At 43.3% G+C, this 24,248-nt stretch overlaps 1 protein-coding gene across 2 annotated transcripts in view; it reads right to left on the bottom strand.

The window, feature by feature from the left end:
- PHEX (phosphate regulating endopeptidase X-linked) overlaps positions 1–24,248 on the bottom strand; it is a 211,781-nt gene that overhangs the window by 84,913 nt on the left and 102,620 nt on the right. For both annotated transcript variants that reach the window (XM_059157512.1, XM_059157511.1), the window contains exon 12: positions 21,582–21,683. In XM_059157512.1, the coding sequence (XP_059013495.1) occupies positions 21,582–21,683 (102 nt within the window). The remainder of the gene's footprint in view (positions 1–21,581; positions 21,684–24,248) is intronic.

Below are 24,248 nucleotides of genomic sequence, written 5' to 3'. Positions count from 1 at the left end.
GTTGCTCTCCACCTCTCTGAAAGCCAGAGTACCAGCCTCTGTCCCTTGAGAGTAAACTCCAGGGGTGAGTGGCGGAAGACAGATAAAGGGACTGAAATCCCCCACAGTGACTCTGCCTCCAGAGTTCGGCCGTGGTTATTTATTCTGGATGCCCATGGGTCACATTTTGGAACAAATTTTAGCTTTGTTTTGATCTACCTCTGAAAAGGCAGTCTAGGGAAGGAAACCAGAAAGGCCACCTATACTCAAGGAAAGCAATGAGCCACAGCCAAGGGACCGTGTGCACTGTTTGTAAACAGCAGCCTAAATGTCATCATCAATTATTCATCATTCAACAAAGCGAATGAGTAACCTCTTATGAAACCATTTAATTCTTACTCGAGATGTGGCCCAACGAGAGGAAAGCAGCAGGTGTTGGTCAAAAACTTGAGACTAAGAAAGCTCTAGACCAGGTTGCCACTCCTTGGCCTGCATGCCCCATTCTGGCTGCTGCCCGGTTTTGTCAGTGAAGTTGTGTAGACACAGCCACAGCCATTTCCACATGTTATCCACGGTAGCATTCACGCCACAAGAGAGAACTTGACATGGCCTGCAAAGCCCAAAATATTTCCTATCTGGCCTTTTACCTGAAAAGTTTGCCAACTCCTGCTCTATACTCTTAGTCCTCAGAGTGCGGTTCATGGTCTAGGGCCGTCAGCCTCACCTGGGAGCTTATTAGAAATGCAGGATCCCAGGCTCCACTCCAAACTTACTAAAAATCTGCATTTTAGCAAGGTCCCTAGGAGACTGGTGTGCACATTCAAGTTTGAGCAGTGCAACTCTAATAAGGCTCTGCTTCTCAAACTTGACTGTCTCATTATTGGTAATAAATAGCCAAGATATGGAAACAACCTAACTGTTCACCGGTGGATCAATGGATAAAGACGTTGTGATACACGTACATATAGGGGAGTATGATTTAGCCATAAAAAGGACAAACAAACAAAAACCCAAACCCATAGCAAAAGAGATCAAACTTGTAGTTACCAGAGGCAGGGGACGGGGGAAAGGAGGAATTGGGAGGAAGGTTTCCAAAAGGTACAAACTTCCAGTTGTAAGATAAATACTAGGAATGTGACGTGCAGCATTATGAGCACAGCTAAAACTGCTGTACACTATATAGGAAAGCTGTTAAGAGAGTAAATCCTGAGAGGGGCGCCTGGGTGGCTCAGTGGGTTAAGCCACTGCCTTCGGCTCAGGTCATGAGCTCAGGGTCCTGGGATCGAGTCCCACATTGGGCTCTCTGCTCAGCAGGGAGCCTGCTTCCTCCTCTCTCTCTCTGCCTGCCTCTCTGCCTACTTGTGATCTCTCTCTGTCAAATAAATAAATAAAATCTTTTAAAAAAAAAAAAAGTAAATCCTGAGAGTTCTCATCACAAGCAAAAAATTTTTACTCTTTTTTTTTTTATTGTACCTATATGAGATCATGGATGCTAACTAAACTTATTGTGTTCATCATGTCCCAGTATGTGTAAGTCAAACCATTATGCTACACAGCTTCACCATGTATAGTAATGTCTGTCAATTATAGCTCAATAAAGCTGGACCAAAAACAAACAAACAAACAAACAAACCTTGGCTGCTTATGACATTCACCTTGGGAGTTGATTTTTAACTACTGATGGCCTAGGTCTGAGGTGACCCCAGGATGAAAAGTTTGCAGGAGTTTCCAACTCCTCCCAAGGTCACCCACAGAGCTCTCACTGTCATTAGACACTAAGATTGGACACTCAAATAAGCAAGCAATTGTTGGGGGAGGAGGCTTGGGAAGAGGAAAAGAGGAGGAGAGGAAGAACTATGTTTCTCTTCTATATCTTTCTCATTTCAAAAATATTCTCTCTGTACTTTCGAGTAATTTTTAATGGAAATCAGCAATTGCTTGGAACCAATGACAGGACTTCATTAGAACATGACTTACTACAGATGTATACAAACTGCTTTGCCAAACCATAGCTTACATTTTCAAAAGCCTAGAAGAACTAGTCAAATTCGTCCATAAACTCATAAATTCATTTTTATAACTAAACATCAAAATTAAGCAAAGTCTCTGTTTCTGTGGCCCTAAAGGACGCAACTTCCGCACCATCCTCCACTTGACTCTGTTCTGGGACATTCAGCTCATTAGTTTAATCCTTAACAAACCCCTGGTCAGAAACTCCATTAGTCACCATCAGTGCTGGGAACACCATAATATATCAAAGGCAGATGATCAGCCCCCTTTACCTTAGGCCACCAAGGACATGGAGTGAGGCACAGCCTTTGCCAATGCCAAGAGTCTTTGGTTATGGAATACAGGAAGTCAGTGTAAGGAGTGTCTATGCTGAAAGTTAATTTTATTTACTAAGGAAGTCAATGTAAAACTGAAAAAAATAATTTGTCTATTAGAACGGGGCTGGGTTCCTGGTAATTTAGTCCAACTCTGGCCTCCAAAACCTAGTAGGAATTTCTTACACCTGTGGAGGAAGGTCTGAACAGAATGAGCTTCAGTCATTTCCCCAGCACAGCTCAATAATTAGATTACTCAAATAATTCTGTGAGAGAGAGAGAGAGAGTGTGTGTGTGTGTGTGTGTATACACACACACATATATACTGGTCTTGAGCTAAGAAAAAGAAATCAGTCAATAATAAGAAACAACCTAACCAACCAAACAAGAAAATAGGAAAAAAAATTTAATGACACTCGGTGGTCAGGTGTTAAAGACAGAGAATAAAAATAATTCTAAATTCTCTAATATAAACAATGAAAAACTGAACACAGAAAAGAGAAGCAAAGGTAGGCAGCTTCCAAACATGGCTGCCAACAACAGCTCCTGTCTTTGTATGCTCACACTGCTCTTCAACCCAAGAGATGAAGTCCATTCTAGGGATTGCCCTGGTCCCCAGCTTTGACCAAAAGCATGTAGCAAAAGAAAGCTGGGACTTCTGAACCTAGACCTTAGAAACTTTGGCTCCCTCCCTCTTGGAACCCTTAGTTTCCATGCCACCCTGCTGGAGAAAGCAGCCATATGAGGAACAGTGAGGCACCAGATAAGAGTGAAGGAGCCAACTCAGATGCCCAGCCATGACCAATCTATGAATGCAACTGCACGAGACACTCCAGGCGACCCCTCTAGAAGAGCCATCCACCTCGGCCCCAGGAGCCCCACAGAATCATGAGAAATAATAAGATATCTTCTACTCAAAGCCAGGAAGTTTTGGGGTGATGTGTTACACAGAGCACTGCCGTGGGTGAGCCATTCTATCTGCACGAAGAAAAATAAAACCCGCTCTCTTCCCTCTGGCAACTGGCCGACGCAGAGCCAAAAGGAACAGTAAATAACTCCAAAATCTCCTATGAGGAATCAATCGTTCCATAAATTCTTTTTCTTTTAAAGGAATTTTGTTTATCCAAAACACCAAGAAAGATAATATTTAAAATAAAGACAAAATTTAATCTGCCAAGTTGCCAGAGCTTCTATCCAAATAATTGGGTAATGTCTTTTTTTTTTCTAGCACCACTTCCCCAGACTTCTCCAAGCCCCAATCATTACCTTTTTTCCCCAGTTTCACTCACTCTTTTTTCTCTTGGTGTTGGGTTGTTTCTCTGGCTCATAAATAAGATTCTCTCAGAGGTGGTTTTGCTGTCATGCCCTCGGACTGCCTTGGCCCAGCTATGCTAGGGTCGAGAAAAATGACACCTCAAAAAGCCGAGCTAAATACAATTTCTTTCTCTTTACCCATTTTCCACTATCTGCCTGTCCGGTCCTTGGGTTATTAATGGAACTGACATTCCCGTACAACTGAATGAGCGGGACTCGTAGCCAGATAAGAAGGGAGCCGCTGACAGCAGCAGACGCGGCCCCAGAGACAGCAGATAAGCAGATGCGGCAGGGCTCTTAGTCTCATCTTGGGCCAGAGAAGAGCATCACAAAATGTACACAAAGAACTTGAACATTCCTAATGAACTCTTTTCCCATTAAAGTAAAAATCAATATATAAAACGGATTCCTTTTCACTATGTTGTACACCTGAAACTAACATAATACTGCGTGTCAAATATACTTCAATTCAAAATACCAGTTTTAAAAAAGTTTTTTAAGTGATTCTTTTTCTATCAAATCAAACTAAATTTCTAACATACCCAATTTGTATTTGGACCAAAAAAGGATAAACAGAGACATTAAATCTCTCCCACTCATCCCAAGAATAAAAGTAACAAATATTTCCCGTAATATTTAAAATGCAGCTCTCTGCTTTGGGCCTCTGGAATTTCATTCCAAAGCTCTCATGGCATTTTCCCAACTGCTTTCAAAGTCCTACAACCAACCAATTCCTCAGCCAAAAATAATAACTAATAGACTCTTAAGAACTAAACATTTTTACAGTTCTGTATTCAAACCATTAAGGGTTGCTGATATTGTTAGATTTTTTAAATACTTACTATTCCAACTTTCATCTTTTAATAGAGTTCCATTGTTCCACATTGTTCAAATCAGTTCTATTTCTGGACACTAGCATAATTTTTTTCATATATGGCACGGTCATACACTAGTTATCAAGACTCATTTATATTCTTAATGATCAACAGGGAACACGACGCTTAAGAAATCACCAAAAACCATACAGTGAGTATTACATGTATGTCCACTGACATGAGCTAGTGCTCATCACAAATAAAAATTCACATAAATTTCTAACTCCAATTTATGCAGATTTATTATTGAAACTCTGTATTTCAAGTTGGTAAGGAGTCTCTCCTCCATCAAGAAAAAAAAAATCAATACATTGCTCATAGGTGGAGAAACTAATTAAGGCACTGATTTATAATTGTTCAAACCAGTCTGTGATTAAACAGAGCTCAAGCATTAAAGAGGATATCTTGTCATGCCAGGACACAAAGACACTATCAGAATCAACTGGAGTCACATCAGAATTCCCTAAAGGGAAAGCTTCGGGTTGGCCAGTATGGGGCAACTGTGCTAAAAAAAAAAATAAATAAATAAGGCAAACAATCAAACAAGTCAAATACATAAAATTCCCTGAATTTATCTAGACACTTTAAAAAAAAAATTGCTTTGTACTTCCTGAGAAGATGGCAGGGTAGGAGGAGCCTAAGTTTACTCCTCCCACTGAGAGAACTAGATAACACCCACATCAGTGTAAATAACTCTGAAGATGGCCAGAAGACTAGCAGAACAGACTCTCCACAGCTAAATATAAAGAAAAGGCCACACTGCAGAGGGAGGAGGGGTGGAGACACCATTGGAAACTAAGTGGACCCGTGGGAATGTCTGCAGGGATAATGTAGCACACAGAGGGGAGAAAACCACACCCTCACACAAGAAACCCCAAGTAAGGGAAACCCACATTGGGAAGAGGAATCCCCAAAACATTTGGCTTTGAAAACCTGAGATGCATAATCTTTCAAGTTCTTCCAATCAGAAAGGCTTACCACCTAGAACTTGAAAAATCAGTGGGCTCAGCTCTGGGAGAGCTAGGCCAGCAAGAGGAAACTAAGTCCCCACCCTTAAAGAGACAGCACAACAGTCCACAGGGATACAGCAGAGAAGCAACAGTTTGGAAAACACATGGGATGTCCAGGAAGGAAATTAGCTTCCTAAACTCAGAGCATATGCTAGAGGGGCAGGGATCCTTGAGAGACTTCTCCATGAACAAAGGAACTGGCAAGTGTCATTTCCACCCCTGCCCTCCAGGCTAGATGCACAGAAACCTGTGGGAACCAGCAGAGAACCAGTAAGTGCTCCCTAACTTGCTAACAGCACACTCTGCCTCCTCATTCTGCTGCAGACATGCCCCGTCCAGCCAGGTCTCAGCGCCATGTCCCCTCCCACAGCAGACCGGCTCACGATCCTTGCTAACACCATGTGCTTCTTCCCTACTTTCTACTGATGACAGACCCTATCCAGTATGCCCTTGACCACAGCCCATCCAATGAGATGTCACAGGCCTGGCAGGGTGAAAGCAGCTCCAACAGGTACCCCTACCTATCCAAAGTGACTCTTCCCCACAGAGAGGGGACGATAACCACACACACAGCATCCCAACTGCAGCCCCAACACTGGGCGGGAAGCAGACATTTGGTCTGACTGCAGGCCCCACCCACCAACAAAACCTTCTCAGGGCCAGACTCATCAAAGGTGGGGGGAGGGGAGAGAGAGGAGGGGAGAGAGAAAGAGAGAGAGAGAATTCCAACAAAGTAAGAAATGAAAAAGGATAAATAACAACCAGCAACACAGAAATATAAAGGATTATAAGAGAATATTATATATAAAAAAAAAAAACAACTGAAGCCAACCTAGAAGAAATGGTTAAATTCCTAGAAACCTATAACCCCCCAAAACTGAATCAGGAAGAAACAGAAAATTTGGACAGACCAATTACCAGCAATAAAATTAAAGCAGTAATCAAAAAATTCCAACAAACAAAATTCTAGGACCAGAGGAGCTTCACCTATTTATTCCACCCAACATTTAAAGAATTTTTAACACCTATCCTCAAAACTATTCCAAAAAAGAGAAAAGGAAGAAAAGCTTCCAAATTCATTCTAAGGCCATTACTACCCTGACACCAAAACCAGGTAAAAACACTACAAGAAAGTGGTGCCTGGGTGGCTCAGTCAGTTGAGCATCTGATTCGTGGCTTGGGTTCATGTCATGATCTCAGGGTTGTGGGGTGGAGCCTGTTTGGGATTCCCTCTCTCCCTGTGTCCTTCCTCTTCTCTAAAAATAAACAAATAAATAAAAACACTGCAAAAAAAGAGAATTACAGGCCAATATCTCTGATGAACATAGATGTAAAAATCCTGAACAAAATATGAGTAAACTGAATCCTACAATATATTTAAAAAATGATTCACCACAAGAAAGTGGGATTTAGTCCTGGGTGCAAGGGTGGTTCAATATTCACAAATCAATCAACGTGATACATTGCATCAACCAGGGAAAGGATAAAAACCATATGATCATTTCAGCAGATACAGAAAAAGCATGTGACAAAGTACAACACCCATTCATGATTTTAAAAACCATCAACAAAGGGCACCTGGGGGGCTCAGTAGGTTAAGCATCTGCCTTTGGTTCAGGTCATGATCCCAGGGTCCTGGCTTCAAGCCCTGTGTTGGTCTCCCTGCTCAGTGGAGAGTCTGATTTGCCCTCTCTTCCTGCCCATTCCCCCTACTCATGCTCTCTCAACTCTCTCTCTCTCTTGCTTACTCCCATTCTATCTCAAATAGATAGATAAAATCATAAAAAAAAAATAAAACCTCAAAAAAGTAGGCTTAGAGGGAACATACCTCAATATAATAAAGGCCATATATGAAAAACCCACAGCTAATATCATGAGAAATGGTGAAAAACTGAGCACTTTTCTTCTAATATCAGGAAAAAGACAAGGATGTACACTTTTATTCAAAACAGTACCAGAAGTCCTAGCCATAGCAATCAGACAAGAAAAATAAAAGGCATCCAAATTGGTAATGAAGAAGTGGAACTTTCACTATTTACAAATGACATGAAACTACATAAAGAAAACCCTGGAGACTCCACCAAAAAACTACTGCAACTGATAAATGAATTCAGTAAGTTTGTAGGGTGCAAAATCAATATACAGAAATCTGCTGCATTTCTATAAACTAATAATGAAGCAGCAGAAACAGAAATTAAGAGAGTCCATTTACAACTGCACCAAAAATAAACTTAACCAAAGAAGTGAAAGACTTTTACTCTGAAAACTATAAAACACTGATGAAAAAAATAGAAGACAACACAACAAATGGAAAGATATTTCATGCTCATGGATTGGAAGACCAAATATTGTCAAAATGTCCATACCATTCAAAGCAATCTACAGATTTAATGCACTCCTTATTAAAATGTCAATGGCATTTTTCACAGAACCATCCTAAAATTGGTAAGGAACCATGAAAGACCCTGAATAGCTAAAGCAATCTTGAAAAAGAAGAACAAAGCTGAAGGTATCACAATCCCAGATTTCAATATATACTACGAAGTTGTAGTAATCAATACAGTATGGTATTGACACAGAAAAAGATACAAAGATTGATGGAACAGTATAGAACACCCAGAAATAAACCCACATTTATGTGGTCAACTAATCTTTGACAAAGAAGGCAAGAATATGCAATGGGAAAAAGATGGTCTCTTCAACAAATGGTTGGAAATGGTGTTGGGAAATATGTCTGGACACCTACTTGGAGAAGAATGGAACTGGACCACTTTCTTACACCACACACAAAAATAAACTCAAAATGGATTAAGGACCTAAATTTAAGATCCAAAACCATAAAGATCCTAGAACACAGCACAGACAGTAACTTCTCTGACATTGGCCATAGCAACATTTTTTGGGCATATCCCCTCAGGCAAGGTAAACAAGAGAAAAAATAAAGTATTGGGATTACATCAAAATAAAAAGCTTCTGCACAGTGAAGGAAACAATCAACAAAACTAAAAGATAATCTACTGAATGGGAGAAGATATTTGCAAATGACATGTTCAATAAAAAGTTAGTATCCAAAATATATAAAGAACCTGTACAACTCAACAGCAAAAAAAAAAAAAACAAAATAATCTAATTCAAAAATAGGCAGAGGACACAAACAGGCATTTCTCCGAAGAAGACATCCAGGTGGCTGACAGACACATGAAAAGATGTTCAACATCACTCATCATCACGGAAATGTAAATCAAAACTACAGTAAGATATCACCTCACACCTGTCAGAATAGCTAAAAACAACAACGTAAGAAACAACAGGTGTTGGTGAAGATGTGGAGAAAAAGGAATATTCATGCTTGGCTTGTGGGAATGCAAACTGGTGCAGTGAACCGTGGAAAATTGTACAGAGGTTCCTCAAAAAATTCAAAATACGGGCACACGGGTGGCTCAGTCAGTTAGGCCACAGACTCTTGATTTCAGCTTGGGTCATGATCATGATCTCAGGGTCTTGGAACTAAGCCCCGTGTCAGGCTCCTCACTCAGTACTGAGTCTGCTTCAGGAGTCTCTCTTGCCCCCTCTGCCTCTCCCACAATTTGCACACAATCTCTCTTATTCATAAATGAATGAATGAATGCGTGAGTGAATGAATCTTTTTTAAAAACTCAAAAAAGAATCACTACAGTATGATCCAGTAATTCTACTACTGTTCATTTACCCAAAAAAATACAAAAATACTAATTTGAAAGGATATATGCACCCCTATATTTACTGCATTATTATTATTATTCACAATAGTCAAATTATGGAAGCAGTACAAGTGTACATCAACAGATGAATAAAGACGAGGTGGTACACATATACAGACACACACACACAGTGGAATATTACTCAGTCATAAAAAAGAATAAAATCTTGCCATTTGCAACAACACAATGGATCTAAAGAGTAGTATGTTAAGTAAAATAGGTCAGTCAGAGAGAGGGAAATACCATATCATTTCACTTATATGTGGAATGTAAGAAACAAAACAAAAAAAGACAAAAAACAGACTCTGAACTATAGAGAGCTCTGGTGGTCACCAGAGGGGAGGTAGGTGAGGGTATGGGTAAAACAGGTGAAGGGAATTAAGAGTTCACTTACAGCAATAAGCAGTGAGCACTGTATTAGAATTCTATGAACCACTGCAATGCACACCTAAGACTAATAGAACACCATATGCTAACTATACCGCAATTAAAAAAAAAAAAAAACTGCTTTGGCACCTTTGGAGATATTAAGGGACCGACTCATTATACAAATTAATAAAGACAGATGTTTTTGGTGTCTTTCATCAGTTTACGTCAGTATAAACTATGCATCGGCATATTTGAGTTGCTGATGAGAAGAAATCTTTTTTTTATAGAATTCCAGCTAATAAATGTGACAGAATCTAAAAATCACTCGTTGCAACACTTACTGAACTCACGTACCTAGGCAATATTATCAATGACTGTGAAAATAATTAGGACAGTGGTTTTCAGCCCTGGCTGCATATTTTTATCTCCTGAGGAGCTTGAAAAACTGCTGACACGCCGGGTAGTCTGGATGCCATTGGCCTGGGGAGCCACCTCAGCGTCAGGATTTTCTTAAAAGCTTCTTAGGTGATCCTAAGACACAGTGGAGAAAAAAGGATTCCCACCTGAGGCGAAAGGTTGATGGGTGAGGATCGGGCTGACAGTCCCCAAACCCACGGACCAGGCTTCTCGCGAGCAGCTTGGTTGGCTGCGACAGGAAGCTGACAGCACCGCTCCCCCCCGCCACGGCTTCCTGCCAGAAGAAAATCGAACCTGAATCTTCTCAAACCTCTAGATTCCACTAACAGGAAATGGAAAGGACAGAAGAACGCGTTAAAAGAAAACACTAGGATACAATCAGCCAAATCAAGACTGCTAAAAACTCGACCAGACCAATGATACAATTTTTTCAAGAAATACATAATTCACAGATAAAACAGGAGTGGGAGCTCTTAACATTTTCGAAGCCTTGAAAGACGGACCTATGAACTGCAATATGTGTACTCCATTTGGATTGTGATGTGAATTGATATTTAAAAAAAAAAAAAGAAACATTTTTTAGATAATTACAGAAAACTATACACGGGCTACCCATGAACAAGGTATTGTTAATAAATATTGCTGGGTATGTTCACAGTTCTGCACTTAGTTAAAAATACTCATCTGGGGGAGACACATAATGAAATGTTTTTAGTAAAATGTCAAGGATTAGCTTTTGAATTCTCAAGCATAAAAACAGGTGGGATGTGGAGTGTATGACTTCAGAATGGCAAACACTGGTGAGACTGGTGGGGGTGGCCGAGGAGGACCCGGGGATTTGTTAGGTATACTCTGGGGCACATCAAAAAATTTAATAAAACATTTAAAATTTTTGAACTGAGTCAAAGTCACTAAAAGTCCACTCTGTACCTCCGTGCCAAAGAAAGCAATTGAACTGGCATCAGCTTTTCTTTCCCAACTTTAAGAGACTGTAATGGCACATCGCATTATTTGGTGAGGAGGGAATAAAAGGCAACTTGGAGGTAGAAAACAAAAACCTTATCTTACTAACACTGAGCATTTGTTCTCTGCCAGCACTGTGCATACCTTACTTATAGAATCCTCCCAAGCACTCTGTGAAAATGGTAGTATATTTGTTCTCATTTCACAGGTGAAGAAACCAAGGTCCTCAAAAGATGTGCATCTCGTCTATGTGTTTGCAAGAGCCGAGATCCTTGCTAAGGTCTGCCCAGTGGCCACAGAAGGGAGTGCCAGACCATGTCAGGTTCTAAGCTTCTAATAATCAACCAGCCAGCCATAGTTCTTCCCTTACAGGGGTCACTTCTGCTCAATAATTCTCTATTCTGGGGTAAAGTTTTCTAGTTATGAATAAACACTATGACGCTATTTCAAAAGCTCGGAGAAGACATGAAAGACTTCACTATCGGAAATGTTTTTTAAGAAGCCTATTCTGTAATTCTCTTTCCAAGACTAAAAATGAGGAAATGGGTTAAAAAGGATGAACTTTACAACATGGGCGAACCTATAAACATTATACTGAGTGCAAGAAGCCAGATATAAGAGGTCACATATTCTATGATTCCATGGATATGAAATATATAGAACAGGTGAATCCATAGAGTGAAAGCAGAATGGTGGCTGTCTAGGGCTGGGGGAAAAGCAAGAGTGAGGAGAGACTGCTAATAGTATGAAGTTTTCTTTTGGGGTGACAGAAATCTTTGGGGACTGGAGAGCAGTGACGGTTGCACAGCACTATGTGAGTACTAAAAGCCACTGAACTGTAGACTTTAAAATGGTTACTTTTATGTTATGTGAATTTTACTTCAATTTGTTTTAAAAATTAAGAAAAAGAAGTATGAGAAGCTAGGGGAGGAAAGAACTATGAAACAGAAATGATAAAGATTTAAAAGTTGTTAGAAGACAGACTCAACAGGATTTGAGTGTTTCCAGTTGGCTGGGAGGGAATATGAGATTTCTGGTTTGGGAGTCTGAAGAGTTGGCTGTACCCCCACGGAATGATGTAATGTGTACTGAGGATAACACGGGATCTTAGAAAGAATGGGAGCCCAGTGAATGTTCAGTATCATCAGGATTCTCTCTCTCTCTTTTTTTTTTCAAATAACACTACAGGGGCGCCCGGGTGGCTCAGTTGGTTGAGCATCTGACTTTGGCTCCAGTCCTGATCTCGGCATCCTGGGATCAAGCCCTGTGTGTCAGTGGGGAGTCTGCTTCTCCTTCTCCCTCTCCCTCTCTCTCTGCTGTTCCCCCTGCTCATGCACTCTTTCTCTCTCCCTCTCTCCATCTCTCTCCCTCTCTCTCTCTCTAGTAAGTAAATAATCTTTTTTTTAAAAAGGACACTAGTAAAGCAAGGAATATCCAAATGCAATGTAACTGGGCTCTATCAAGTCACGCTAAATCTGAGCAGGCAGAAAGGAGGAAGTCGATGAGAGTTCCAGGGAGTTGTTCAAAGGAGAACAACTGGACTAAAAATCTACTGGTTAGTGAATTACTTAGCACCCAGCAAAAGACCTGCCACAGAGCAGATTCTCCATGAATCTGTAGATCAGTCTAGAAGGAGTCTCCAAGGGATAAGCAAACATGTCGATTCCACCTCCATTTCATAAGCATCCTCATTGACAATGCATAAAAACAATCCAAATCAAAGAACAGATTTCTCCCATTATGAATGATTTACAAGTGGAGACAGTAGTTGACACACTAACAGACCCGAGATTTTTAATGGCTTTTTAAGATCCCATTCTAAGCAATTCGTTTGGAACTTGGCGAAAGATTTACTTATGCACAAAATGTTTATCATAAGAATATCATTAACGGCACAACCTAACTACCCAACTATGGAGAACTTGTAAGTCATTTCATATACAGCCAATGGACAAAATAGTCAATAACAGTGAAAACTCTTATAAAGACAATGTAATAATAGAATATTTATAATATAAAGGAGAAAAAAATCAAATTCATATCTATATCTATATCTATGTCTATACCTATATATGGCATTATTCAAATCTACGGACAGGGAAAAAGCCAAAGAAAGTAGTAACATCAAGATGTTTGTGGTGGTTATGTTTGGATGATGGAACTAGCGATAATTTTTTTCTTTCTCCTTTTGCACTTTACTTCCAAGATTTTCTTCAATGAGCACAGATTTTTGTAACAAAAATAAATAAAGAGAAGGTCCAGAAATATGTATGTATATATTTATATATATACATATATGTGTATATATATTTTTTAAAGCTGAGCCATGAACCAAAGGTAAATGGATTTAAGTAAGAATAAACATGAAGTTCTAGGATAAGGGTTTAAAAAAAGAAAAAAAAAAAGCCAAGTTTAGGGCTGGAGAACAGGGCCTAACAACAGTTTCTGGGGGGATAAAAAAAAGACCTAGAAATTAACTGACTGCAAATTCGTTATGAGCGCACAGTGACATGGCTGAGGGGAAAAGATAGCCATAATATAAACTTTGGATTTTTTAATATAATTTGTATGCAAAACAAAGGCAGTAATAATATTCCCATTATGCTGTGTGAGTTAGACTGTATCTAGAATATTGTGTTCGGCTTTGAACCTGAGTTTTAAAAAAAGATGTTGAAACCTGGACAGCAGCCAGCAGGACGAAGCAAGAGAACCATAGCGCGGAGCAGTGATTCCCACACTGGCTGCATCAGAATCACCTGGAGGGCTTACTCAAATGCAGATTCGTGGGCCACCTCCCAGGGCTCCTGAGTCTACAGAACTGGAGTAGGACCAAGAATCTGCATTTCTAGAGACTTCCTAGGTGGTGCTGATGCTGCTGGTCTGTGGCCCACACTCGGAGAGATCCCCCAGCAAGTATAGTTAAAAGCACAGCGCGGCCTGCCAAGGACACAGTTCCAGGCCTTCGGCTGTATGACCCTGGGTAAGCCGGCTGGCACTCAACATGCTTTAGGTTCCTAAAACCTGTGAAGGAAAAAACTTTGGCCCACCTCATACAGATATTAGGGCGTTGAAGCAGCTAATACCTGTGGAGCATTTAGAACACGCAGCCTGGCATATAACATCTGGTAATTCCTGATGAACTCTAGAGTTCTGAAATAGAAACACATTCAACATCTTCGATATCAGGAGGGCTTTCCCATGGAAGACTCATTCTGCATAGTTCCTGGGGACAGTCAGGGATTTGGGGGTTAGAATTGACAGAGAAGGAGGCTTTGGATCTCTGCCAATGAGGGCTTTTCAGCAGGCACAAGAGCAGTGGTGTAGATGGCTGGGCTGGGTTCTGACAGTCTAGGGTAAGGGTAAGACGGGCGTTTGATGAGTGTTAGCTTGTTCTAGTTACACAGGCTTCGGAGAAGGCAAGTGTCACCTGTGATCACCAACAGTTATCAAAGTGTTGGCGCAAGACCAACAGTGTCACCGAGAACTTACCAGAAATGCAAATTCCGGGGCCCCACCTCAGAGCTCTGGACTCAGAAACTCTGGGGTGGGGCCTGGCAATCTGCATTTTAACAAGACCTTCAGCTGGCGCTGATGCCCCTTACGTGTGAGAACCAATCACCTAGAGCATCACACAAAACAATACTTCCATGAGGCTCTAGAAGACCAAAACTCAATTAAACTCACTCTAATAAGGTATTAGGCATAATATGTCTTTGATAAACACATGCATCAAACTCCTCACATGAAACATTTGCTTCTGTGTTTAAAATACATAAAATAGGGGCACCTGGGTGGCTCAGTGGGTTAAGCCTCTGCCTTCAGCTCAGGTCATGATCTCAGGGTCCTGGGATCGAGTCCCGCATCAGGCTCTCTGCTAAGCAGGGAGCCTGCTTCCTCCTCTCTCTCTCTCTCTCTCTCTGCCTACCTCTCTGCCTACTTGTGATCTCTTTCTGTCAAATAATATAAATAAAATCTTTTAAAAATAAGTAAATAAAATAAAATACATAAAATATATATACTGCTGGCTACCAGAGCACAGGAGGGGCAGGAAGATGGGGGAAACCGGTGATGAGGGTTAAGAGTACACTTCCTGTCATGGGCGCCGAGCGGGGTAATAGATTCAAGGCACCCCTGTGGTCCACACCTGAAATTAATGTAACATGGTATGGTAACTACACTGGAATTCAAATCAAAAAACTTAATAAAAATAATACACCAGAAAACGTGTCACAAAGATAATGCTCAGTTTGTTCAAAACCGGAAGATCCAAACTCCACAAAGAAAAGCAGCGGGCCCTCCCACCCCCTCTCAGCAGGGACCGTCCACTCTCAACTGCCTTTCGGCAGATGCGGTGAGGAGAAGGGCAGCGTTCGCACCAGGAGCAGCGGGGCGCGGAGGGGGCGAGAGGCACTTGGCGGCGTGTGGTCTTACGTCCCCTACCTTCCTAGCCCCGACGAAGAGCCCGACCCAGAAACACACACAGGGACCCTGACTTCCCATCTCTCTCTCCTCGCCAGCCAGTCTCGTCCGAAGCCTCGCCTCTGCCACAGGACAGCAGCTTAGAAGAAACAGCTGAATACACTGAGACGTTCTCGTGCTGCAGGGCCTCTTCTAAGTACTTTAAGTATATTAACTCCTGCATAAACAATGAGGTAGGTACTCCTCTCCCCATTTTACAGGTGTAAAAAGTGAGGGTCAGAGACGTTAAGTAACTTCCAAGGGGTCACGCAGCTAAAAAGGGCAGACACTGGCTCTGGGCTTAAAGAGTCTTTCTCCACAGTCTGTAGGCTTAATGACGTCTATGCTGTACTTCCTGTTGAGGCCACTTAGAGAGAGGGGACACAAGTCTGAAAGCTACTCCCTTGGCCAGGATGTACCTGTGAGAGAAATGGGGAAACATGGGGGCAGAGAGATGGAGCCCGAGAGCGCCAGCTAGCTCAAGACGGCAGCAGGGCAGCACTTGTGAACCAAGGTTCTACCAGAAGTGGCGAGGGATGCTGAGAGATGTTTACTTGCTGCTCTGTCCGTTCCTGCGTGTCTCTGGGGCAGCACTGGAGTAGAGGCAAGAACCCAGCATTCTGGAGCACATGCAAACGGCCTTGAATCTGGAACAGGGGAGGGCAGGAGACACTCTGACAAAGGTCTTGTCTTTTTTCCACAGACCAATTTAAAGAGAAAATATGAAACGAAGCAAGAGTGAAGGTGCCAAGGGAAGTGATAGCCGGGCGCAGAGCTGTTGAGATCCACAAGGAGGAGCCAGAGGAAGTCTTACCCACAGGCTACAAGGGCAGAGGCACTGATAAAAAGGGCGACGCAGAGTGGGCCGTGCCCAAGTCAGGTGCCCCCACATGTGGGCTTGGGCTCCTTAGAATCTTCCTCCCCTACAGCGACAGGCAGGAGCACTTTGTCTCTCCACTGCATTAACGAAAATTTCTCCCCATCTGCGCAGCACCCATGTTCCTGCTATCCTCTCCCAGGACAGTGAAAGCCCTTGCAGAGAAAGGAAGCCACGGATCATCTTTGAATCTACAGCTCCTGCTCCAGCACCTGGCATGTCATTGGTTCTGGAAACGTCTGTGGAAGCGAACTTGCTGAAGTGCTGCGCACACAGACATGCAGTGAGATGTGTTGTCACCTTAAGGCCGGCAAGGATGGAGAGGATGCATACCCCAGGGTCTGTGCCCTAGTCTGAGGATCCCCAAGAGGAGACCCCAAGACAAGGACTCGAGCATGAGCAGTTCACTTCGCAAGTGAAAGAAACATCAAACACCAGGAAGGGACTGCGGAAGGCTGGCTGTCCGGAAAAGGCATCTTCTTGAGCCAGCTGACCACGTGAGCTAGTGGAGCTTAGCCGGCTAGGGAAACTGCAGGAGCCCTGCTGAACACATCCCTGAGGGAGGAGGGGGCATACACAGTAACTCCCATCAGTTATTGAGTGTGTTCATTCATGGGCCCTCTGTATGAGTGGCATAGAAGGTTCCAGTGGGAAGAGAAAGCTCTTGGGCAAAGTGCAGGTGCCAGCAGCTGGAAGCCAGACAGATGTGCGATGAAATGGTAACAGCAAGGCCGTGGGCCTCCCGCCACCACCCCAGAGCGCAGCAGGTCTAGGGAGACCCAGGAATTTGCATTTCTAATGCATCTCTCACCTTTCTACCTGGAAGGACAAAGGTGAATCACCAAAGACAACTTTAGACCCTATCCACCTGGAGATAGCACGGGAGTAATCTATGTAACAGACTTCACTAACTAGCCTGTGTCTACCATTAGTTTCCGGTATATTTACCTTTCCATATCTGCTGCTCTCAGAAGTCCAAAACCACTTTCCTTTGTCATTTTTCTGCAAATTTTGTCTGCTTTGTTAAGGATGCTATACAAGCTGAGGTTTGAAGCCACCTCTTTGAGTTATTCATTTTTCTGAGTTTCTCTCATGTATGTATGAGATATACACATTAATAAACTTCTGGTTGGGGCGCCTAGGTGGCTCAGTGGGTTAAAGCCTCTGCCTTTGGCTCAGGTCATGATCTCAGGGTCCTGGAATCGAGCCCCACATCGGGCTCTCTGCTCGGTGGGGAGCCTGCTTCCTCTTCTCTCTCTCTCTCTCTGCCTGCCTCTCTGCCTACTTGTGATCTCTGTCTGTCAAGTAAATAAATAAAATCTTTGAGAAAAAATAAATAAATAAACTTCTGGTTGATTTTCTCTTGTTAACCTATCTTTCATCACACGGGGCCCAGTCAAGTACTTAGAGGGGCAAAAGGAATGATTATTTTTCATCCCAAATAGAGACAAAGCCAAAGAGGTAAAATACAATTTTGTTTGGTCCTCTGCAGGAAAACTCTTCCCACCTTGCTCAAAGCCTATGTTGCATGCCTGTGGCAATAGGACCATGTAGCACACTCCCAGGAACCATGTGTACCTGCTGTGGCCAAGGTTAAGGCCACTCACAAGATCCTGAGGAGGCTGCCTTCCTAGCAGTTCCATCCAAGTCTTTCTCTCTAGGGGTGGCCAGGCAAACATAGATCCCAGAAGTAAAGAGGACAAACAAACAAATATTTCAGGAAGGACCCAGCTTTTGGATACAGAACTGAATCCAGCAGGGGACTAGCCCAATTCAGGAAGCTGTTCCTCCTGATCTCAAACAGAGCTCTCCAGCAGAACTCCTGCCACTAGGGCAGCCAAAGGCAGTGCTGCATCCCTTCCTGCCAGGCCTCAGAATCACTACGTAGTGACCTTGAGATCCTCCTACTCTGTTCTGGAAAAGGCAAATCTTCCAGAAGACACCCCCCCAAAATAATTTCCATCACCTTACACTCATCCCCCACCTGTGATAACCAAAAAAATAACAGGCTTCCTGTCCTTTGCTGCTAGTTTACAGTAAAAGCATATGCTTGCAGGAAACAGAATCCTGAACAAAAATTGGTGCTTATTTCACAATACTAAATTTCCAGTTGAAACCTACGCTGTCAGTTTAGTGGTTTCTAAACCACTCGTGACCTCTTAGGAGATGAGAGGAGCAAGGCCAGGAGAGTGAGACAACAGATTTACCCTTCCCCAGAGCAGAGGCAACCCTGTTGATCTTTTTATGGTGATCACCCCTACTGAATAACACGACAGAATCACATCCCCACAGTTCCACCTTGAAACCAGGGTCACTGACACACAACCCAAGGTGTTAGGCCTCGAGTCACTGCGGCATCTGGGCCTTCCACATTCAGGAGGCCTGGCACTAGAGAACACTTAGGTCAGCACCCAATACAGGAGGCACTGTCATTTGTTGCAGCCTAGAGCTTCGTGGTGAGGCAAAGAAAAGCCTCTCCCACTCGCAAATCGGAACATTTTCCCAGCTTTCCCAAGGGGTTGCCAAGTGACTCAGCACTGGCCCAGTGTGGGCACTATTATTGATGAGAAATCTTCCGCCTCGGTGATATACTGCATACAACACATGCCCAAAGAACAGTGCCAAGTCATACCAGGAAGAGCAGGCAAATTATTCACCTCCACTTTCAACACAGGCAAATCCTGTCTTAATGCAGAAGCTACTCAGTATCAGAAAGACAAAGCCCCTAAGATTGTCAGAGATTTCCATCTGAGATTCAAGGAATTAGTAGGCAGAAACTGTCCTTTCTTGTTGACTATTAAAAGGCAATCAAATTGAGGACAGCAGAGAAAAAGGGCAAGAAAAAAAATAATTTTTTCAAAAACAACCCCAGAGCCGAAAGCTGCATAAATGCCTTCAGCTTCCTAAATTCTGTCTTTGCGAGTCTATGAGCTCCGCCCAGAGGTCATTTCCAGAACTGCGTGTTCATTTAATTCAGAAAAAGAAAATCTGCATCTTCTGGGGTCCAGGGCCTGACATGCTTTGGGAAACTGGTGAAAATTCTCAGACAACATCCCCTCTTTCTTGCCTTTTGTTAAAGGAATGTCCCTGAACTCTGAAATACAGGATATTCAGGGAGCCTGGTGAGATCCAGGAGGAAAATTCTCTTTGATATTTGTACCTGTCAAGGAACTAGTTGAGTTCCTGGCAGGTTGAACTCAGCGCAAAGAAAGCAGTGTGTTCAAAGAGTTCTTTTAGAAGAAAAAGTGACAGCTCTCACTGAAATAAAATATAAGACCAGAGAGCAACTCGGGGAGCAAACAGGAACATGTCTAATATTAGAAGAACTGAGAATAATGTGCCTTCAAGAAAGACCCATGCGCCACTTGCCTAGAAGACCCAACTGTAAGGTGCCCACCCCTTTATGCAAACTCAGACGATCTCCCCCTGAGGCAACCAGTCATACTTCCCAAAAACTGACTGCAGTCCCCAGAACATTCCTCTGGTGTCCGTCCTGTTCAGCACTTTCACACAGGCTTCATCACTCCACCCCAGCCACAAAGGGTCAGGCTAGGATCAAGAGGCCCAGTGCTCTGCACTCTCGACTGTGCAGTGCAAGACACGTTCTGTTCCAGATATCACAAGCTAGCCCAGCAAATAAATGAAGCCTTCAAAAAAAACAACAATATGTTGGTGCCAAAAGTTTCATCTACCATCTGGAGAGTTTCTCATCCCAGCCCGCGTGTTCCTGCCTTCATCAGCTTGCGCCTTCCATGACTTAAGATGGCTTTGACAGATTCTCGAGGGGAAAAACATCCAACTTTCCCTTTGTCTTCTTCCAACACCTGCCACCCCCGGCCACCCAAGTTCTTCCTTCACTACAAACAGTGAACAGCCTTTTCATGTATATTGACAAAAATATCTATGGCAACGTTCATCCATCTCAGGAGTATTAAAGCTCTAGAAAATACCCTTGCTAAACCTCTGTACATTCTCATTTCAGTGAGGCTAAGCACTCCCAGAATGGTGCCCTCTTTGTTTTTTGTTGTTGTTGCTGTTGCTGTTGTTGTCGAATAGACTTGATTTTTTCGAGCAGTCATACGTTCACAGCAAAATTGAGGTGAAAGCACAGCGATCTCCCATAAAACCCCTGAGCCCACATGTGCATAGCCTCCCCGTTAACAAACTCCCCCACCAGAGAGGTGCATTTGCTACAATCAATGAACCTGCACTGGTACAGCATCACCACCCGGAATTCAAAGTTTATATTAGGATTCACTCTTGGTGCTGCACATTTTGTGGGTCCGGATGCATGATGACTCCACGTATCCACCCCTATAGCATCAGGGAGGGTAGGTTCACTGCTCTCCCCTCTCCCCATTTCTCGACCATAGGGCAAAAAGATCTGTACTCAGCATGACTCAGGAGGACTCCAAGCAGTGTTCCCCAGGCGCCCCCCTCCCGAGCAACAACAATCAGCAGGGGGACTGGCTGAAGTCACAAACGTTCAACTGCACCATCTGTCCACTAAATCAGACCTTGCTGGGGACGCAGGAGGGATTCCCTACCCCCTCAAGCTCCATCGGTCTGAGTCTTCATTGTTCAAGCAGCACGGCTGCCAATACTTCTCTCACTCATTCCTTCGTCTTGTTACATGGGACCAGAAAATTGTACAAGGCCCACCAAGCGTCTACTTCTATTAGGCAACATTTTTGCATTCCTACACCATGGTCTACTACTGATCTGTAAGTTCATAAGCGTGCCATTTAGATCATTTAGAGCAAAATGATGGGTTAGGAAAGTAGACCTGCTTGGTTGCGGGAAAGGATTTTCCCGAGGACATGTGCACACATCGTGCACAGAGCAGAAGGACACACAGCCAGTATGGGGTTTTCTTCTTTGGGCCTTGAGGGCTCTTCTGCCAGCTGCTGCCCATGGTTCCCCACTGCTCTGCATTCTGCCACAGCCAATGACTGTTTGTGGCAAAATCCGCTGGGCAGTGGGCCATGTGGCTCTTAGAAACAGCAATGGAGAGAGAAGGAAAGGCTGAATTACAAGGTGTTTGAAATGCAGTTCGAGAAAGAAAAAAGTCAGATCTTATTTTCTCTTACCTCCTGGTGATGAAATCTATATATTCATCCCAAAACAGACACCTGACTCTGGGGTCATTCGGAGTCAAGAGCTCAGTCAATATAAAAATCAAGTACACAATACTGAGCATGAAAATCCATTACACGGAAAGTCGTATTTTTTTTTTTCATCAAAAGAACTCTTACCTTTTCCTTGGCCTTCCTTTTTGTCCCTGCATCCATCCACTCATTTTCTGTCTCCAGCATGTCAATAAAGGCCCAGCGAATACCCTCAATCAATTCCTCCATCTGCAAGGAAATACCCAGAGAGACAGGTCAAAACCAGGAAGATTCAGACAGGGTTTTCTAGGGCACAAGAAAGAGTTCAGTGCCAAATGGGGTGGGAAACAGCTTCCTTTCAGCTTGACTCCAAGCTCTGGCAATATTTCTTTCCCCAGGAAAATGTGGGTTTTTTTCCCCATCACCAGAAGATAATTAACCATTCCTTTGCAGAGAACAATTTGATGGTCTAGTTGTAAAAGGATTGTATGTGGAAAGGAATCCACCATAGGTTATAACTGACCTTTCTCCATCTACTAAATTAAGCCATCCTTACCAAGGCGGCAACTAATTTCAATAGTTAAGGCTCTGGGAGAGACATGCGAAGGCATGGGCTGTGTGTTTCAGGTGGGAATTCCAGAAGCAAGTGAGTGAACAGTTGAAGGCGATACTGTTAACAGGCAAACAGGCAGGAAGAGCCAGCACTCCAAGGGACTCCTTCCCAGTCTAAGTCAGGCTTCTGTCAGGACCTAGTTTTCCCCAAACTGAGTGCCCGTGGTCACGCCAAATGCTTTGCTGTTCTCTGCAATCCTCTTGCTCTCCTCTCTATTCCCCTGCAGCTTAAAAAAAGTCTTAGGTTATTTCAGACCTAAAATGGTAGGTCCGAAGGAGGCTTCTACAGGAAAGCAGTCTCCAGAGAGACCTGTTCCCAAGTGTTTCAACAGTGAGACCACATACCCACAGCGATGGTATGTTTGCCCTGGCTTTTCTTCCCATGTTTATGGGCCAGCAGAGAGAACTAGGGAAGAGAGATGCTAACTCTTGCCTTCAGAGGCCCACGTAGAGGAGTCTGGGGAGGTCCTGCCTGTTTCTAGGGACAAATCCCCCAAAATGTCATTCTCTCACAGAGATGCTTTGATTTTCTTGACAGGATACTCAAGAAAGAATAAATACTAGGTTTGGCACCAGAATTAAATTGTTCCCTTAAGATTAGGGGGTTGATGGGCACCTGGGTGGCTCAGTGGGTTAAGCTGCTGCCTTCGGCTCAGGTCATGGTCTCAGGGTCCTGGGATCGAGTCCCGCATCGGGCTCTCTGCTCAGCAGGGAGCCTGCTTCGCCCTCTCTCTCTCTCTGCCTGCCTCTCCATCTACTTGTGATTTCTCTCTGTCAGGTAAATAAATAAAATCTTTAAAAAAAAAAAAAAAAAGATTAGGGGGTTGAAAATCCATTTTTAGCCTTAATTCTAGAAGGAAAGTTTAGATGTTTCCTTGGTTCTATAAGGAATTGTCGGCACAAAGCTCAAAATAATTTTTTTTCTGTTTAATAAGTTTTCAGCTATGTTTTCAGTTCAATAACAGTTGTAAGGGAACCAGAACTGTAAATCAGTGGGCTGGGTTCCATCGTATGTAAATAAGAACAAACAGCAGATGGAAGGGGGTGCGGGGAACTTCACAGCTATTTTTTTCCAACTTAGAAAAACATTAAGGGAACTCTCAACTTCAGTTTGGGGCATGACTGAAAACACGCAATGATAGAAGAGTTGTGGCCCTTTAAAATCATGAAGTCAATGGTTCTCAAGCCTGGCGACACACTATCTCTGAGCGGAGCTTTCAACCATCCTGAAGGCGGCAAGGCGGGAGGCTGATGTCAGGGTTCCAGGGTGTAGCCTGGGCTGGGAGGTCCAAACGCCCCCCCACACACACACACACACACCCCAGGTGATTCTACTGCATAGCCAGGGTGTGGCCTCACTGCTCCAGGGAAGCCACTTATTTTACAGATAAAGAAACAAAGAGTCAAGAGAGTCCGTGATCTGTTCCAGCTCTTGCAGCCAGGAAGGGTCAGAGCCAAGACTCAACCACGGAGCTGAATGACAGCTGTGAGCTCAGAACTTCCCGGACCAACGGAGCTGTGCCTCATACAGGAGAGGGAAAACACCAGGGAAGTAAAACGGAACCAACTGAGAGATGTACAAGTCACAATTTCAAACAAAGCCCGCACAAGGAGGATGTTAGAACGACAAGGAAATCTCCAGTGTCTAGAATTTTCGCCTGTTCAGTCATCAGCACCCTTCAGTCTTTGTGACCTCATGGCACGGCAACCCCCATCAGCCTGCCCATGACCTTCCCATAAAAACTGAAACAGTATCTTCCCAAGTTAACTAAGGAGTGAGCAGCCAGGGTGGGGAAAAGTGGGGCAATTAATTTGAGAGAGACTCAGTGACCAAATCAATGGAAGCAGGTAATTAACCTTATGTGAAGAAGTGAGCAAAGGACAGGTCAGATTACTTCCCAGGTTTGAGGCATGGGCAACTAGGTGAATGCTACTGTCATTTTCTAAGACCAGGGATGCTGGAAGAGAAAGAGGGCTGGGGACAAAAGCCTCACCTCGGTGGGATGAAGGGTGCACGGGCAATGGAGGCAGCAAATCTGGACAACCTGGTCAAGGAGTCTGTCTACTCTCAGAGGGCAAGAATCCCTGACCCCTTCGAGGGTCCTTCTAGCTGGACTAAGAATCAAACTGACATGAGACAGGTTAATAGGAGAAAATCAAATTTAATAGAGTATGTAAGGGGAATCCCCATAGATGTGGAAA

The sequence above is a fragment of the Mustela lutreola genome, chromosome X (genome assembly GCF_030435805.1).
Source record: "Mustela lutreola isolate mMusLut2 chromosome X, mMusLut2.pri, whole genome shotgun sequence".
In the NCBI taxonomy this organism is placed as follows: Eukaryota; Metazoa; Chordata; class Mammalia; order Carnivora; family Mustelidae; genus Mustela; species Mustela lutreola.
This window is presented reverse-complemented; position numbering and strand designations above follow the sequence as displayed.